Here is a 20,304-nt window from a genome sequence, read left to right on the forward strand (position 1 = left end):
CGGGATTTAAATATCCCACCCTTGATTAGCATATTCCCAGCCAGTCGCCATTTTGGAAACTGACTAGCCTGAAGTAACTGCCCGTGTCTACATGCAGCAGAGAAGTGCGATTCCGAGATAAACCCCTTAGTTTGAATTAACAGTTAAACCTCATTCTACCTAAGGGGTTTATCTCGGAATCGTGCTTCTCTGCTGCGTGTAGATGCGGGCAGTTACTTCGGGCTAGTCAGTTTCCAAAATGGTGACTGGCCGGGAATATGCTAATCAAGCGCAAGATATTTAAATCCCGTGCTTCATTGGCAATTTCGGTCGCCCTCATTAGCCTCCCTAAGTCGAACTAGGGGGCTTGTGTAGACGTACCCAGAGAGAATGAGGTTGCTCTATAGCAGCCACTGAAAGTCAGCTGCTTTCATAGCTCAAGCCATAGCAGCTCATGCACTAAGCTCCAGAGATCCCAGGTTGGGTTCTGTCTGTTGGTGCTACATGTGTGCTTAACTTTACCGAAGAGATTAATCCCATTGTAGTTACTGGAATTATTCAAATGTTTAAAGTTAAGCAAGGGCTTAAGTCTTTGTGAGGCTGGGACCTGGGTTAGTTTCTTATCAATCAAACAAATGAGAAGCACAAAACTGACAGAAGAAGGCACTGAAAAAGGGAACAGTTTAGATGCATGCTTGGCAACATTTAATAGTGCTAGCTAATCCCCAGTCTACACTAGTGAGTTATTTTGAAATAACTCCCTTTATTTCAAAATAACAAGTGAAACGTCCACACTTCCAAGCCCATTATTTCTCTTATTTTGAAATAGTATCCACCATATCCAGACCATTTTCTGTGTACAGTGACTATAGATAATAGCCAGCTGAATACAAGTCCCTAGGCTTTTTACCCATACCTCATTTTCTCAGTATTGCTTTTGACTTTCCTCCACATCAGTGTTGTATTTCCCCCACAAGCAGCCTTTTCTCATGCTACAAGTTTCATAGGCATGTTATACCTGCCAGTTCCCCTATTGTTAGCTACTGAAAGTCTAATTTGTTGGACCTCCCTTATCTGGCCCCCCTTGGAACCTGACCCATCCCAAATGAGGGAATTTGCTGGATATGAAGAGATTTCCTACCACCATCCTCCCAGGATGCTCCCCCTCCCTGTGGCTGACTCCAGTCTGGCCCCACTGCCTCTGGGCTCCAGCCTGCAGGGCTTGAATTTGGGTTCCGACCTACTGAGTCTCCCCGGGGACAAAGCTCCCCAGCCACTGTGGCCCTGCTTCTCCCCCGCCCGACTGGGAATCCCCGTGCATGGGGCTTGCCTGCTGCCCCACTTCTGTTGTGTCTAGGGTTGCCAGGTGTCCGGTATTCACAGTCTGGTATTTTCGCCTCTTGTCCGGTAAAAAAATTCAGAGAATACTGGACACTTGCACTGTTCGGTATTTTCTGATTTTTTTTCCCCGGCCAGGAGGCGAAAATGCCAGGCACCTGGCAACCCTAAAAACACCCAGTGCCCGGCCTCCCCCCCCCCCCAGACCCTCCCCTGGCCCCCAAAACCTCCAGCCCCCCCGATCCCAGACCCCATGCTTACCTGGTTCTGCAAGGCTGCCAGCACAAAATGGCTGCCGGCAAAAAGACCAAGGGGAAGCAGCGCTTCCCTGGCTCTTAGTGCTCAACTGCTCCCCTTTTCCTATCCCTGCACTCTCTCTTAAAGGGGACATGCTGTTTTAATGATGTTTTATTTAAATTTTTTTGTTTGTTTTGCTTAATAAGTCTTGGAGTCTTTTTTGCTCAACAACTTTGGTCTCCCCTCCCCTTTTTTTTTTCTTCAACAGAATTTTTTCCTGGTGTTTTATTTTCGGGGGGGGGGGGGGGGGAGCGGGTCAGTATTTTTGTTTCAACCATCTGGCAACCCTAGTTGCGTCCCGGGGATGGGGCTTGCTGACCCCGCTTCTGCTGGTTCTGCCGGGGATCCCTGGGACAGGGCTTGCTGGCTTCCCTGCTTTTGCCATTGCCTGCCCCATTGCTGCTCCACCTGGCTGGGGCTCCCCAGGATCGGGGCTCACTGGTGCCACTGCTGCCCCTCTGGCCATGGCAGCAGTGGGATGGGGCTCCCAACTGGTTTGCATTCCCGGGCTCTGGAGCTCTCAGATCCAGTAACATACCAGACCATGGATGATGCCAGACCAGACAGTCCCGGATTTCAGAGGTTCAACCTGTATTTCGACCTTTGTCATGTTTTAGAGCTTCATGAGAGATAATTGTGAATGTGAAAACGTGAAAAATGAGCTCAGCTCATATTCATTTTTTTCATTTCGTTTCCTCTTAGTTCATTGGGTTGATATTTGTTGATATTGTGACCTTATCAATATCAGTGTCATGATACTATGATATTCGTCCCATTGGGAGAAGTCTGTATGTTTTAATCTATAAAAATAGTTGTTATGAGGAAGTGCTTGAAGAGGTCTAAACTTCACCAGTTTGTGAGGGTTAGTACTTAAGTGGCTGGAGACCAGGAGGAAATTAATATCCAATACAGATTCTCATTTACAAGGCAAAGGTTCTCTGTTGCAGTTCCAGCAAGGAGAGATTCCTCATCAGTGGATTAGGACTACAGTACCTGGAGTGGCAAGAGGCCTGAGGTCACACCTTAACCAGTGTTTCCTGCATAGCAATATGTTGCATTACCCATTGAGTCATTGATGTCAGCTGTGTTTACGTATCTTGAACCATTCAAAGTCAGTTATCTTTGTTCTGATAACAATAGAGCATGCTGTACTTTGAGTTCGCAGGAAACATTGAAAAATCTATTGTTTGGCTCGCATACAAAAATGACAGTGACAAGTATATGCTTGCTACAGTTTATACAAGACTTGCTTTTTAACATCTCAGAGATGTAGCTGTTTTAGTCTGCAACTTTAAAAACGAGTTGTCCTGTCGTACCTGAGAGACTAACAAAAATATATAGTATCATGAGCTTTCGTGGGCAAAACCCACTTCATCAGATGAAGTGTTCATCATCTGATGAAGTGGATTTTACCGATGAAAGCTCATGATACCTCATATTTTTGTTAGTCTCTAAGGTGTCACAGGACTACTTGCCATTTTTAACTTCTGTGATTTACAGATTAATAAAAATGTTAGGCAATAGTTGAGAATAGGAAAATGAAGGTTTCCTGTACTCAGGGAATCTTCAAAAACATAACATTGTCAGATTTGGGATCAGATAATCTGTCAAATAATGAAGTATTAACTGGCAAGAGATTATCCTTGAAAGACCACATCTTCACCTGTTTATCACTGTGGAATGTTGACATATCAGTTTTCACATTCAGGAGGAGGTATGTATGTTGTACTTTAGAAGAATTCCCTAGAAGAGTTTTTCATTCAAAATTCCCACTAGATGTGCAGTAAAAATATTGTTAAGGCACACTTAAATGAATATACAATATACAGCAAGAAGTGAACAGAATATCTGAAAATCAACTGAAGAAGGAAGTCATCAGAAGTCCTATATTGACCTATGTCTAACTAAGTATAGCTTGAAATATAATGCAAAATGGAAAAATTGCATTTTGAAAATGGATAGAAAATATGCCAAAGAATAGAACAGTAGAAATAATAAAGTTAAAGTCTGTATGTTGTAAAGAATCCATTTTATTTATTTTTTATTAGTAGTAATCTCTTAGCTGAGTTGTTCTCAAACCATTAACTATGGATCCCCAGTGGTCCCCAGAGAACTCGATGATCTGCAAAGAGCTGGCTGATCTCATGGCTCTGGCTTTTCAGTTCACTTTCAGCAGCTACCTTGCATGTCAAACAACTAAAAGCTTATTCCTAATGTTATGTGTCCCTTTAAGCGTTTAGAATGCTGTGGTCACTACAAGAATTTAGGCTTTGTCTACACTATGCTGCTCTTAGTGGCATGGCCACATCACCATGGCTGTGTCGCTAAAAGTCTGGCAGTGTAAAGGCTGTTTGTTGGCACTTTTGCCGACAAAATATTTCTACCTCTTATGAGTGAGGTTCACGTTGTCAACAGGATAGCACTCCTACTGACAATGAGTTGTTCACATTGCCGCTAGCTATGGCAAAACTTTTGTCTTTGGGGGTGGCATTTTTAAGCATCGGCGAATGGTAAAAGTTTTGTTGTTCGATTAGTAGTGTAGACAAAGCCTTATTTGTTCATCATTGGAAAGGAAGTGGTTCATGTCACCATGAAATGGTGAGAAAGTGGGCTATATTACGATCTTTTTATCAAGGTATGATTCAGATTATGAAAAAGTTTGATAACCCCTGTCTTGGATTATTAAAAATGAAGGCATTTTGCCACTCTTTATGCCCCTTTGTTCACTTACTGCACCTGGACAATGAAAATCAGTGAAGATTTGGAATTCACTAGATGTGACGATCTTTGTGTTGGGGGTGTCATGGTGAATGCGCATCAGACATCCAGCTTGCTTTGGATTAACCCAGATAAGGAAATCCCCACATGTGTGACATCTGAATTGAGAGAGGCTGCCAAAACTGCTGGAGTTTGCAGGTTTATAAATGAAAAAGAAGTGACTTGGAGGTACAGTACTGGGAGCGCACGTGGGCAAGAGGGTCAGACAGAGAAGCGGAGGAAGAACAGTAAGGTGAAGGAAGAGTTCTCACTCCGGCTCAGTCAGTTTGCCCATCCTGGCACATAAAACATAAAATTAGTGACTCAGCAAATAAGCAAATACGTTGGGATAGTTCATTGACATAGCTCAGTCAATGGCATGTCACACTCCTGAAAAAGAAAGCCAGGTCTAGGATTGGCCTTGAGCACAGCAAAGGGTTGGACCAAATCCAGCCTAATGTAAATTGGCGAAACATCAATGATTTCATCTTAATCGCATGGCACAAATACTGCAGAATCTATGACTACTTCATCTGTAGATCCTCTGTGTCTGCAGGAGTTGGTGAGATGTGTCAAGATGCATTTTATGTTACCATTTTAATGCAAACAACTAAAACTCAGCTTGTGTGTTGATACTACTGATCCAATGTTAACACAGAAGTTGCAAATGAAGAACCAACTTTTGCAAATACAAATTAACTTCATTTTTTAAAGTTATTTTTACCTTGGAGGAAAGAGAAATGTCCCTACCCAGAGAAGAATTAAATATCACTGGTTTTGTCCAGTACTGATGTAGTATATTTGTGAGTTATTGTTAAAGATTTTCATGATGTCCCGGGATTAATTTGGCAACAATCATGATTATCAGTGAAAATGGGCAATTGTTTATCAACTGCTGCAGCAATCCACCCATGTGCAAAAAATCCCCAAATTCCATATTTTAAAAAAAGGCTTGTGGAATCTATTATTTCTTTGACAACTATGATAAAAATGCAATTTTAGCTATTTGAATTTCCTGATTTAGGCCTTATCTTGGGTTTTTCCATACTGCCATTGCGCAAAGATGAAAATGTACTTAAAGATTTTCCATTATCTGCGAGTTATTGTGTAGCCCCTGAAATGTAAAAAGCCTAATAATATTGTGAAATCTACCTAAAGATTCTCTCTATATATGGAACTATGCATAGCTGCAGGTGTTTCTACTGATACAAAATTCACTAAACTCTGCTACAGAATTTCTCCCAGATATGTTATAGTATTACAATGACCCTGATAATAATGAAACTTTAAACAGCAAGCACCAGATGGCAATAAAAATGTTAACATTGAGAGCTAAAGCATGTTTGTTGTTTGGTTTGTGTTTATGGGCGGTTTTCTGGTTCGTGTGTATGATTCTTCTGTTGTTGTTTTTTACCATAGCATCGCAAACAAATATAAAGAGACAACAAGAGGTGACAAATTCTCAAGTTCAATTAATTATTAATCATCTACAAGCATATTGTATGCGCTTGGTTTGCTGTGCCGTAATACCATTTGGGTGTGAAGTTTTGTATGAAGATGAGTAATCAGATGGAAATGTAGACTAAATGTGCAGTGACGGTTGCATTTTTTTCCCAACTTCCTCTTTATCTGGGTTTCAGACTACAATAATTTTGCTGGCATTATGTCCAAGTGTGTGGTGTTGCCTTTGAGTGGTTTGTCCATAGGGAGAGGAAAGGAACTGCTATTCCTATTGGGTAATGGAGTTCTTCTCTATTTCAAATGGTAGAGGATTCTGACTGAAGTGCTAGAGTTCCACAAGCTGCTATGTTTTTTCTCTGTGTAGAGTAAGTGTGTCTGTTGTATAAAGCACATTATATTGCGGAACATTCTTTATACTTTGAGCTCCAACTGCAGGGGTAAACCCACGTACAATGGAAAGGATCACATTTCCCAGCACTGTTTGGTTGCATACAGCTTTTTACAGAACCATGTCCAAGTTTTACATATTCATTATTAGAATTTCACGTCAACTCACAGAAGTATGGTACATTTTGTTTATTGCTTGATTGCATTAGCCTATTCTGCTCTTTGTTTTGTAATTGGGTAAGTGTGGGCATCAGAAAAGTCTTGTTTCTATTTCTGGACATATTTGCCTAGAATTGAGGTCACAAGGTTTCTCAAGAAGCTGAATAGAAATAAGAAGAAATGATGTACAAGCAACTGGAATCAACTTGGACAACCTAGAGAATCCTTTACTGCTAAAAGATCATGTGGCCAGGAAAAAGAAGGGGGTTTTAAACTTTTACCTAAAACTCATTTCAGGCTTTCTCTAAGGCTGTGTCTACACTGGGCCACTTATTCCGGAAAATCAGCCGCTTTTCCGGAATAAGCTGCGAGCTGTCTACACTGGCCCCTTGAATTTCCAGAAAAGCACTGACGATCTACTGTAAGAAATCAGCTGCTTTTCCGGAAAAACTATGCTGCTCCCGCTCGGGCAAAAGTCCTTTTTCCGGAAAACTGTTCTGGAAAAGAGCCAGTGTAGACAGCACAGTAGTCTTTTCCGCAAAAAAGCCCCGATCGTGAAAATGGCAATCGGGGCTTTTTTCCGGAAAAGTGCGTCTACATTGGCCACGGACGCTTTTCCGGAAAAAGGACTTTTCCAGAAAAGCATCCTGCCAATGTAGACGTTCTTTTTCCAGAAATACTTATAACGGAAAACTCTCCCCGTTTTAAGCATTTCCGGAAAATCATACCAGTGTAGACGTAGCCTAAAAGTTTAAACTTCTTCCTAAGGGTCTGATCAGAAGCCCTTGACATTAGTGTGTGGTGAATCATTCCATAAAAGGCTGAATCTCAATTATTGATTATTCATTTTCACATATGAAGAAGTAAGAAGTATTGCTGCCCAAGAATTATAATTCCTTTCATACTACAATCATCAGCTAGGCAAGTTGATGAGCTATGTAATGTGTTACCCAGGGACTAAAGATCAGAACTGCGGTCAATTTTGTAATTATAGTTCAGACAGTCAATGTGAGTATTTAGGTCAGTTTAAATCCATGTGAGTTGACATCATCCTCTGAGTTTCCTAAACCCAAAACACAGTGTGAAACTCTGTCAAAACTATTGAGTTTCACCTGGCTTTGTCTCCAAGCCATATGAAACTGCAAGTTTCACATGGTTTCAATATAAAATCAAAAGTGATTCAGATTCTTCTGAAACTAAGCATGGGTGTTGTGAAGGCCCACAAACATTTGCAGACCTTTCAACAGATATAAGCTGTTTCAAGCTTGTAACAAAACTTAAATGAGTCCTTCATGGTGTGTTTCAGTGAACATTTGACACGTTTCCTTGGGAAGGCCCAATGGAAGCCCCTAGCCTAGTGTGTAGTCTCAAGTTGCTTGTAAACCTTGTCCTTCAAGATCAATTTTAAGTATGGCAAAACATGGCATTTGGAACTACGGACACACCCTTGGCATACAAGGCTGTTTAGAGCCTGTGTTTGTTTTCACTCCACTAGTTTTGAAAGGCCTGGGCTTGCAAGGAAATTGCAGCTATCAGTACTTATTACTTTTGTGAAGCGAGGCAAAAGTGTTCTTGTAGCATCTCTGGTTTTATTGTCTGCGGAGAAACTTTTTGCGTGTCTCTAAATCAACATTGTAAAATAACAGGTAATCATTTAGTCATGCCTAGTGAAATACTATTCATGTTGGCTTTGTAATGGTCTGTGATGATGCCAAATAAGGAAACAGCATTGTGGTTACCAAAGGCAGTTACACTTGCCGCCTGTGAGATCATTTCATATGTTGGTTAGAAAAATAATCGGCTGCTAACCTAGCTTTGCTATAAATTACTGATTTTTGATTACTAAGCAAGTATAGTCAGATGTTTGTGAAATGTCAGGATAACTGATACTAAGGAATAGAAAAATTGTTCCTTCACACACTTAGAAAAAATAGATTTGACTCAGATAGACTTGAGTTTGAAATATTCTTGCTTTTTAAAGTGTGTTATTAATTTGGATATTAAAAATATAAAAAATACTTGAATACAAATGCATGATGCACACTTCAGAAGAGCTTGTGTTGAGTTTTACATGCTTTGGTATGAGAATCATTTTCAGTTGTTTGTTGACTAACGTCCTGTATGTTCACTTAAGAATAATTTTAAGTAGTTTTATTACACGCTGAGGTGGCAAAATTTCTTTTCCACAAAAGAGATTGATTTGAAGGATGCCTGATCCAAAAAGCATATTCAGGAAGAAAAGAAAACATTTCAAAAGGGATGTTCAAGTTTGCTGCTCAACAAAAACACTGCGGGGATTTTAAAAAAATAAATAATTCATTAGGGACTGCCACATTGCATGGTACAAAGTCTTACCATTAAGATACAAACTATATTACTTTCTGAAAGACATATGCAAAGGGAAGTTTTGTGCTTTTCAATTTGAAAGGATTATTGGAAGGGGGAAGGCTTACGCCACAAATGTCAGTAGATCTTTTAATGAGGACCACCGAACTTCGACAGATTTTTTTCTTTCACAAACTTGTATCTCAGCTGATTAATCTGCCCACATTTGCAGATGTGTGCTGCAGAATCATATACTCAATGCTAAGCTAATATCTAGAGTAATGAACATAGGTTAATAGTCTATTTTGCATTGAAAATATGATAGCATGGTTAAGTTCCTCTTCTATCAGGTCAACAGACAACTTTGGTTGGCATTCTTCTGTAAACACTGAATTAATTGCAGGTCAAGATTAGGGTTAGTCAAAGATTGCGTGAAGAGCACTATGGGACATCTATTTTTCAGAGGCACCTCTTGTCCAGTTTCTCCTCTCCCTCACCACCAGGTGGGAGACACTAATGTGGAGAGGACACAAAGCTTTTATTATCACTGTGTTATCTAAATTTGCTTGGGCTGTTTTTGCTCCCTTTAAGAAATTCAGTCCAAAAGATTACTAAAAAGTCCAGGGAAAGCCATGTTATGGGGTCTGTGATTTACTTTACAAAGGAGAAGGAAAGGAAAGAGAAGTGTAACCAAAACGTGGAAGGGATTGGAAGTGGAAAGAATTCAAAACTCGAAAGTTCTAGTAGTCAATAAGAAGCATTTTGGGCTATGGCCTGAAAATGAGGCTGCTTGACTAGAAACATGCCATGATTAAAAAGTTAAAATGAGTGTAATTCTAATAACTGTCAGTCTGCACCTTAGGTTTAACTAGAATTGAGCAAAATTATTAGCAATGTGTGCTCCATTTTTTGTCTTTTTTGTAATGTGTATAGTATTAGTATCCACTAAACTCTTGTCAAGTGACTCTTGTCAAGTGATTGTTAAACTTTTTAACTCTGAACAAAATCAGGTGAGTGAGGCTACTAAACTAAATCTTGAAGCAGTGCTTCTATGAGCCATGTCATTATTACATGTTGTGATTCTGACAGTGGTGGAAAAGAAGTGATGCTACTAACTCTATACCTAGGACTTCATCGTAAGAACTTTTTGTTTATTCAAAGAGTCATGTTCTTTCCTTAGGGCACATAACACTCTCTGTAGTAATTTTCTGATCTGAAAATACATTAATCATTTTCCTTATGAAGAGCTGCACTATCTGAGACACATTGACTGAACACAGATGTTGAGGGTAATACTAGTACAAAATCATGAATCTCGTAATTTACTGCTAAAGAGGCTGGTCAAAAATTAAAACAGTACCCAAAAGTACAAAGTTTGAAAACATGGCACCAAATTAGTTTATGCATATTTAGTTTGTTTAAACTGAAAGACACGTCTTTCTTTTGAAATTCAAAGTGAAGCAAAGAGGTACGGTTTTCTTGATATAACATGAAAAATATTGAAGCAAGCTAATTTCTGTTATAGATGCAAATACTATAAGTCCAATTTTTATTCTGAACTCAGCCAGGTCTGTGTGTCTGAAAGTGCAAATAACTACAAGCACACTTTTGCACCTGCAGTTCTATTTGCCTGCAATTCAGGTTATTTGGACATCTATGTCAATGAGTACACCTGCACATTAGAGATATCTAAGTAACCTAAATTACATTCAGGAATAATTGCAGGTGCAAAACTGTGCCCACAAAATGGAGGCTGATGTCTGAAAATCCTGCTTTATATCTCATAGTAAATTATTCACTGCATTATGGAGCCAGTATCCTCCTGGGAGTGTCACAAATCCATATAATGACCCTCAGTGCCTTTTAGATCTTTGATTTAGCTGGCAGATGGGAAAGAATACATGTAGCCAGAGAACTCCCTAGTGATTACGCATGTGGATACAGAAGAATGTGAATTATTTCAGTGAAGATTAGAATTAACTTGCAATCACAGTTTTCCTTCCTGACCCACACTTTTTCTAATGATTTAAAGCAGCTTAATGTTGTATTTTTATTATCTCACTGTTGGTTAGAACAGGTGGCACTGCTAATGCAAATAGAGAATTGTGCAAATAGGAACTACCTTTTATAGAGGATGACATTATAGATTGGGAGAGGCAAAATGTCAGTTTCTTATGTGCATAAATGCAAAATTTCAGAGATCAGCAATGAAGACAGCCTGACTCTTCATAATTGTGTACATTTATTTGTAATCAATCTTCATGGAAAGTGCTAAACAAAAATAATTTTGTAGATAACTGTAGAACTTTCTTTCCTTAACTTTAAACATTTGGAAAGCAAATCTGCAGCTTGCCTCAATATTAAGTTATTTTGCTGTTAATGACATAGATACACAGGTATAAAAGCAACCATTAGTACGTACATTTTCTTTGGTAACAAATAATAATGAAAGTATTTTTGTACATTCTTTGGCTTAAATAGACCAAGGTGTGGTGCAGCTTTGTAACAGTGTTTGTTTCCTGTTGTACCTGTTATGCAAAAAGCAGTGCTGTTAGCAGAAGGGTGAAAGAAAATAATTTAAGTTCTCTTCCAGTGTTTGAACAGCTAAAAGTCATAGTGAACAAATGAAATGTTGTCAGTTTTGACAAACTGAACAGTAAAGAAGCATTTTTCTGTTTTAGAAGCTTTAGGCAAAATTGTTTTGGCATGTCTATAACTTGTTCCTACTGCAAACAGAAGGGCAGCTAGAGAAATATCTATTGTGGGAACAAAACTCTGTACATTAAAAGAAGTTAAACTGTTCAGCCCAGTCTACAGCCTAGTTTGTGCTTTTATGCAAACAGAAATCTGTAAGGATTCGGAAAAACTTCCAGTGAAATGAATGGAAAGATTACTATTGATTTCAGAGGGAGCTGCCGTAAGCCCTAGGACCAGAACCACAGATAGTGTAAATGGGTGTAGTGCAATTGAAGGAAATGAAGCTATGCTGATTTATGCCACCTGAAAAGCTGGCATCCAGCCTTGCCAAACCTTAGTAGCCATGAAAGGTCATGAGTTTTTTTGACCTGTTTATTAGAAAAATTGTCTGCCTGTGATAGCCATTTATCTCAATTAATAAACTACATTTGAAATACATGGAAACTTCTACTTTAACAATGTATGCTACTGTATTGCTTAGTTAATTTTTAAGGAAAAATATAAGTAACCTAGAAACAAAAAGCCATGATAAGATAAACATTTTGATTCCTAGTCAATGTCCTGGGTATGTTGTGAGGTACAGAAGACTCCTCCTCCTCCCCCCCCCCCCCCCGGATTTTTTTATAAGCATTCAATTATGGCAAAACATGGGAAACATATGAGTGAAAAGAACTGACTTTAATATGAACATTGCCCAGATTTTCACATAGATCTCCCTTACCCTGTCTCACTTTCTGTTGTACTAGATATAAGAGATGAAGGGACAGGTTACTCATCTTTCCGTATCTTTGGGGGTTTATGTATGGGTGAGTCATCTACCTCTTAACATAGCTTTTGAACTGAATACTGAGCAGTGATTAAAATTCATGGAGAAAGGACTTATTTCTCTTCAAAAATAAAAAAGTCACACCGATGGAGGCCCTCAACAATTTCATAATCTAAACAGTGATAGAAATGTAGCCGTGTTAGTCTGGTGTAGCTGAAACAAAAAACAGGACTATGTAGCACTTTAAAGACTAACAAGATGGTTTATTAGGTGATGAGCTTTCGTGGGTCAGACCCTCTTCCTCAGATCAAATAGTGGAAGAAAATGGTCACAACCATATATACCAAAGGATACAATTAAAAAAATGAACACATATGAAAAGGACAAATCAAATTTCAGAACAGAAGGGGAATGGGGAGGAGGAGGTAAATGTCTGTGAGCTAATGATATTAGAGGTGATAATTGGGGAAGCTATCTTTGTAATGGATAAGAAAATTAAAGTCTTTATTCAAACTTAGGTGTAAAGTGTCAAATTTAAGCATGAATGACAGTTCAGAGGATTCTCTTTTGAGTGTAGTCTTAAAAGGCCTGTGAAGAAGGATGCAGGTAATCAAGTCGTTGAGACAATGTCCTTTCTGGTTGAAATGGCAAGAAACTGTTTTTTTCTTTGTGATCCTGTCTAATATCTGTTTTGTGGGTATTGATCCTTTGGCGAAGTGTCTGAGACATTTGTCCAATGTACATAGCAGACGGACACTTTCAGCACATGATAGCATAAATTATATTTCTGGATGCGCAGGAATATGTGTTCTTGATCTTATAACTCACTTGGTTAGATCCAATAATGGTATCAGCAGAGTGAATATGTGGACAAAGCTGGCAACGGGGTTTGTTGCAAGGGAAGGTACCAGGGTTGGTATTAGTGTGGTATGTCCTGTGGTTGTTGGTAAGAATCATCTTGAGGTTAGGTGGTTGTCTATAGGAGACTATGGGTCTGCCTCCCAGAGCCTCTTGGAGTTTAGTTTCCCGTTCCAGTATAGGCTGTAGTTTATTGATAATGTGTTGGACAGGTTTAAGTTGGGGGCTGTAGGTGATGACAAGTGGTGTTCTATTGTTGGTTTTCTTGGGTCTGTCTTGAAGTAGATGGTTTCTAGGTATTCGTCTGGCTTTTTCAGTTTGCTTTTTTATTTCTCCAGGTGGGTAGTTGAGGTTTATAAATGCTTGGTAGAGATCCTGAAGTTTCTGGTCTCTGTCAGTGGGATTAGAGCGGATGCGGTTGTATCGAAGGGCTTGGCTATAGATGATGGATCATATGGTATGTTCTGGATGGGAGCTGGAAGCATGTACGTAACTGTATGAGTCAGTGGGCTTTCTGTAGAGAGTGGTGTCTAATTTTCCACTGCTGATTTGTACTGTGGTGTCCAGGAAATGGATCTCTCGTGTAGAATGGTCCAGGCTGAGATTGATGGTGGGGTGTAGGTTGTTAAAATCTCTGTGGTATGTCTCCAGTGTTTCTTGGCCATGCGTCCAGATCATAAAGATGTCAACGATGTACTGTAAGTAGAGAAGGGGTAAAAGGGGACAGGAGTTGAGGAAACCTTGTTCTAGGTCAGCCATAAAGATATTAGCATACTGTGGGGCCATGCGTGTACCCATGGCTGTGCCGATGATCTGGAGGTATAAGTTGGAAATGATTGTGGGTGAGAACAAACTGGAAATGATTGTGGGTGAGAACAAAGTTACGTAGGTCTGCTATCAGATTGGCAGTGGTGTCCTCTGGGATAGTGTTTCTAATTGCTTGTAATCCGTCTTCATGTGGGATGTTGGTGTATAGAGCTTCTACAACCATGGTGGCAAGGATGGTGTTATCGGGGAGGTTATCGATGTTTTGTAGTTTCCTTAGGAAGTCGGTAGTATCTCGGAGATATCTGGGGGTGTTGGTTGCGTAGGGTTTGAGAAGAGAGTTTACATAGCTGGATAAACCAGTAGTGAGCGTGCCGATACCAGAGATGATGGGGCGTCCGGGGTGTCCAGGTTTATGGATTTTGGGAAGCAGATAGAACAATCCTGGTCGGGAGTCAGAATGTGTTTCTGTGTGGATTTGTTCCCAAGTAGCTGTAGGGAGGCTTTTAAGGAGGCAGTGTAGTTTCTTTTGGTATTCCGAGGTGGGATCAGAGGAGAGAGGTTTGTAAAATGTGGTGTTGGAGAGTTGTCTGGTTGCCTCCTGGTTATAAATTGGTCTTATTCATAATGACCACAGCACCCCCTTTGTCAGCTGGTGTGATTATAATGTCCAGGTTGTTTTTGAGACTCTGGATGGCATGGTGTTCAGCGTGGCTCAGATTGTATGTCGCTTGTTGTCATTTGTGAATAATGTCAGTCTGTGCGTTGTTGCGGAAGCTTTGTGTATAGAAATCCAGATTGTAATTCCGACCGTCAGGGGGAGTCCATATAGAATTATTTTTCCTTTGGTGTTGATAGGGAGGATCTGGTAGAGCAGACTGATGTTCATTGGTGGTTTGGAAATATTCTCGGAGGCGGAGACAGCGAAAAAAAGCCTCAAGGTCACCACAAAATTGTATCCAGTTTGTGGGGGATGTGGGAATGAACTGTCATTCATGCTTAAATTCGACACTCTACACCTAAGTTTGAATAAAGACTTTAATTATCTTACCCATTACAAAGATAGCTTCCCCAATTATCACCTCTAATATCATTAGCTCACAGACATTTACCTCCCCTCCCCATCTCCCTTCTGTTCTAAAATTTGATTTGTCCTTTTCGTATGTGTTCATTTTTTTAATTGTATCCTTTGGTATATATGATCATGCCAATTTTCTTCCACTATTTGATCTGAGGAAGTGAGTCTGGCCCACAAAACCTCATCACCTAATAAACCATCTTGTTAGTCTTTAAAGTGCTACATAGTCCTGTTTTTTGTATAATCTAAACAGTCATTATTCTCATTTTGAATGAATTAAATAGATTATGCTGATCATTAATCTGTTTGCTGGACAATCCAATGGTTTCTGAGCCACTTCCTCCAATGTTCTTGTATTTTCCTGCAGTGCTTTACAAATATATTTCACTGATATTCTCTCCGGGTATGTCTACACTACCACCCTAGTTCGAACTAGGATGGTTAATGTAGTCAACCGAAGTTGCAAATGAAGCCCGGGATTTAAACATCCCGGGCTTCATTTGCATCTTGCCTGGCGCCGCCATTTTTAAATCCCCGGTAGTTCGGACTTCGTGCCCGCGGCTACACGTGGCACGGAGTAGGTAGTTCAAATTAGGCTTTCTAATTCGAACTACCATTACTCCTCGTGGAACGAGATGTAACAGTAGTTCGAATTAGAAAGCCTAATTCGAACTACCTACTCTGTGCCACGTGTAGCCGCGGGCCCGGAGTCCGAACTACCGGGGATTTAAAAATGGTGGCGCCCGGCAAGATGCAAATGAAGCCCAGGATATTTAAATCCCGGGCTTCATTTGCAATTTCAGTTGACTACATTAACCACCCTAGTTCGAACTAGGGTGGTAGTGTAGACATACCCTCCTTCTATGGTTCATTGTTTCATACAGTGCATTGACCCTATTTCTTTCTTATTGGCTTTTTCCATTAATTGCCTTGCTTTTTATGTCACGTATTTTTTTAGTTGTGGTGGACATATAACACAAAATCAGTACTACTGCATATGGGGACACTGCTGGCTGTTCCTCTTCATCAGTGAGCAAGAGGAAAGTGCACAGATTGTTGTATTCCCCACTCTGGCCGGGGAGTTCAGGGAGGCAAATGAGCTGTACACTTTGCTCTCAGTCTCTGTTTTTGAAAAATACAATAATTTAAATAAAGCATGTGCATTTTCCTTTTATTTAAAAAAAAACACTTCCTGAGTTAAGGATCTGAGCAATGCTGGGCAGATGTGCTAGTACTTTATACTCTGAAATGTAAGTACAATATTAATAGTCTCATTGATTTATTTTATAATTATATGATAAAAATGAGAAATGAAGCAATTTGTCAGCAAGGTGACACATTTGTAATTTTCTGTCTGATTTCATATGCAAATAGTTTTTAAGTGAGGTGAAACTTAGGGGTAGCACCACAAATTAGACTCCTAAAAAGGGTACAGTTGTCTGTAAAGGTTGAGAACACTTGTATAGTAAACTAAAGGGCTGTGTCTACATTGGCATCCCTTTCTTGAAAAGGGATGCTAATGAGACACATCGCAATTGCAAATCCGCGGGGGATATTTAAATCCTCGGGGATATTCAAGTAGGAATAAGAGATCCTCCGGAAAAGGGCTTATTTTCCAGAGAATGATGTCTAGCCTGGCGCTTTTCTCCGGCTTATCCACAAGCCGGAAAAAAGCGGCAGCCATGTAAATGCAAATGCCGCGGGGGATATTTAAATCCCCCGCGGATTTGCAATTCCGACTGGTCTAATCTGCATCCCTTTTCTGGAAAAGGGGTGGAGTGTAGACACAGCCAAGATGTCATAAAGGCAAGTAAATGCAATGTAAATGAAAGTACATAAGAATGAAAAATATGACTTAACTTGCCATATTGTTTACAGGCATCTAAAACTGTGGATGTCTTGATTGTGGAATTATGAGCTAGGACTAAAGGAACTAACTGGGCTCCATGTGTCAATGAAAGCTTTAACTGATATCCCCTAGATTAAATAGTTTCAATGGGATAATCTATGTAATTTACTCTCTTAAGAGGCTAACATGGTAACTTATAGCATGCAATTTTCATACATGTTTGCAAGTTGAGGTAGAGACTGGAGGAGAGGGAGCTTACAACTTACCTCAACCTGCTAACACATGTTAAAAATATAACTGCCTTGTCATCGGCAGAATTTTACTTTGTGTTAGTTGCAAATTTACAGTGTGTTAGCTAACACAAGATAAGAACACACCTTTTTTTCCTAGCAAAGACTCAGGCAATTTTCTCTACATTTGGAAAAGTTTCCTTTCTTTGTCGAAGTACATCCAGATCCATCTGCATCCTGCCTAAATGGCCACTTTCTCAAGATGCCTGCAATTTTATGAAATCACATGCCAGATCCTGCCATTTTACCTGACAAAGCCTTGAAATCCAGCTCTTTCATTTAAATTCTGGGATTGGTACAGAGTAAGTGAAGGCAGAATAGGATTTTAAGGGTATGTCTACACTATAGAGATGATTAAAGCTGCCGCTGTAGATCTTCCAGGGTTTGAATTAGCAGGCCTTGTTAAGACAACTAATTCGAACTGAGAGGGGCACTTGGGTTGATGCCGGTAGTCCTGCTTCCACGAGGAGTAAGGGAAGTCGAAGGGAGAGTGTTTCCCCTTTGATTTCCTGCAGTGTGGACAGCGCCAAAAGTCAGATTAAGGTACTTCAACTTCAGCTACACAATTAATGTAGCTGAAGTTGTGTATCTTAATTTGACCTTATCCTGTGGTGTAGACATATCCTAAAGGTATTTTGTGTCATTGTTTCAATTATAGAACTATGTGGGTAAAAGACTTGGATTTAACAGCAACAGAAAAAAGAGGATATTGTATACATGCCTTCAATCAACTTTGTATTAGATCCTTAAAAGGAAAATTATGTGAAAGACGGGAAGAAAACAACAAATGAAGCAAGATCCCTATTTCAATATAATTTGGAGGAAAAAAACTGATTTAGGTTGGTCATGTTGCCAGGATAGATGACTCAAGACTTCCAAACAAGAAATGGAAACCAGAAGGATGCCTAAAGCCTGAAAGAAGAACAAATTGAGACGATATGATTGACTGTAATGTTTCAAAATCAACTATTCCAAAGATGAGTTTGGGCTGTTGCCCAGAATACAATTGAATGGTGGTGTTCATTTAGATCCTTAATGCTGAAACAAAATAAAACACTGTAGTCGTGTTTCTGTTAGACATTTACTTGTTAATTCTTTCCAATTTTCCCAGAGTTGGGATCTGATGTCATGTTCTGTCTCTTCTGCTACATGTTGCAATGATTGTTGCTGCTGCTCTGTAATTTTTCTGAATACCAGTTTTCTGATGAAGGCCTGCATCTAATGCTTTGTCTATACCACAGAGTTTTGTCGACAAAAGTTATGCCACTTTAATTAAACCACTATTGCATGTTATATACACTATTCTTTCTGTGTTGATGCAAAAGCTACAGTGCACTGTGGGTAGCAGTCCCCCATCCAATTGGCCACAGGGTGCTTTGGTAAGGGTTTGCAATGCCTCATGGGACATGTATAGCATCACATTTTGCAGGTTTTTCAATCCTATCATTCCATGTGCATCCTACTAAATTGCCAACCACTTTTCAAATGAAATGTGTGAGGAAGGGGAGGGGAAGATGAACATGTGACAGTGTCAGTGAGATTTACTCTTATGGAAAAAACAAGGGGCAAAGCACTGAATCTGGCTGTGGAACCTTTGAGAGGAATCACAAGTCTAGGGCAGATCTGGGTGCTCTGCAGCTTCCCCTGGATCTCTGGCACTGCAGCTCCAATGGAATGTCCTCAGAGTTTTGTTTTCCTGTGAAAGTTCTGACTGTTGCTAAGGAGACAAATGTGCTTCCCTCCAGCTCTGCTTCCTGCCATGTTTTCTACACTCACATTTCCCCCCCCCCCCCCCCAACACACACACACAATTATCCCTAGGCCTACAAAAAGCAGGGGACTGTGATGGGGTTTATCTATAAAAAGGCCCGACTGTATATATGTCATTATATGATAGCAGTTCATGGAAGAAGCACCATCTACTGGCATGTCAGAATGTGTAAGACCAATAAAGTAGTTGTTGTCCATTGCAAATGGCTACCTGATTACTCAGCTCTTAACAATAAGGGTCTGTAACAGAGATGACGCTCCTCCCTTCTGAATGGTGAAGGCAGCTCTGGGAGTGGATCTATGGAGCAATAGCTCTCCTTTAGCTCTGCATCTTCCTACTACATTGGAAAAGCATCTATTCTGAGTGGGTGAATAAAGGTTAAATATAACCGTATTTAAAATACTTTAGTATATACTGAAAACTTATGTATTAAACCCAGTAATGACCGTAGTGATAATTTTGTTGTAATTGAGTCCACTGGGTTTACAAATGGGGTTTGAACCTGTGACCTTCTGCATGAAGTACACAGTTTGGCAAGGCGCATAAGCATGTGCTTAATTTTAAGCCTGTGAGCAATTCAGTGGAAAAAAAATAGGACTAATGACATGCTCGAAAGTATGCACATGAGCCTGCTAATTTGGCATAAAATCCTGCTAATTTGGCATAAAAAGCAGACACCTCTGTCACTTAAACGGAGTATGACTCATTAACCTCTTATGGGGACAAGCCACCATGAGTCACAATAAGAGAGTTACATTAAATCACCCAAATCAGTTTTCAAGATGAAAAATTTTCAGTCAATTCAATGTGACTAAATAACTTGGCTATTTTTAAAGTAGATACAAATTTTACATTTAAAATTAAGTTGTCAAAATGTCCTTAATACATTTCAACGAATATTTAGAACTAAAACTTAAGAAGCCTTAATCCAGCCTCTAAACAGGTGCCTGCAATTTTATGTGTACAACTTTCTGAATACATTTTTTTTCCTAATACTCACATTTTGAGAGCTCACTTTTCTAGTTTCACCATTACTGTGTGAAGAAGCAGTAACTAAGAAGTTCAGAAAGAATGATTAAACTTATGTGATTGTTTTTCATTATCAACACGTTTTTCTTTTCTTTTAATAGGTTCTAATCTGTGCAGTCTGCACAGATCATATTATTGTTTACTCACTGCTGCTTTTCATTCCACCAGTGTACAGTGGAGTACTTTATTTACATAATAAGAAAAAAAGAAAAAAACAGAGATGCACTATTGACAGTGAGAGCTGTTCTGAATAATTGGGAATGCTCTAAGATTACCTGCTTTATTCTGAAATGAAAATAGAATTGCCTGTTGGCTAGCCTCTTTCATACACGTGTACAAAAAATCCTTTGTATGTTTCTTCAACAGATTGCTTGGTTTCTACAAAGGCATACTGCCTCCTATCATGGCTGAAACACCCAAAAGGGCAGTAAAGGTAAAGCACTGTAACTAACATCATAACAGTAAAACATCCAATTTGTCCTTCATCAAAGAAATATG

General features: G+C 39.6%; 1 protein-coding gene across 3 annotated transcripts in view; it reads left to right on the forward strand.

The window, feature by feature from the left end:
* SLC25A21 (solute carrier family 25 member 21) overlaps positions 1 to 20,304 on the forward strand; it is a 385,337-nt gene that overhangs the window by 327,072 nt on the left and 37,961 nt on the right. For all 3 annotated transcript variants that reach the window (XM_006117703.5, XM_006117702.5, XM_075926921.2), the window contains one exon: positions 20,173 to 20,239. In XM_006117703.5, coding sequence (XP_006117765.2) covers positions 20,173 to 20,239 — 67 coding nt within the window. The remainder of the gene's footprint in view (positions 1 to 20,172; positions 20,240 to 20,304) is intronic.

This window comes from Pelodiscus sinensis, chromosome 5 (genome assembly GCF_052426305.1).
Source record: "Pelodiscus sinensis isolate ZL-2025 chromosome 5, ASM5242630v1, whole genome shotgun sequence".
Lineage (NCBI taxonomy): Eukaryota > Metazoa > Chordata > Testudines > Trionychidae > Pelodiscus > Pelodiscus sinensis.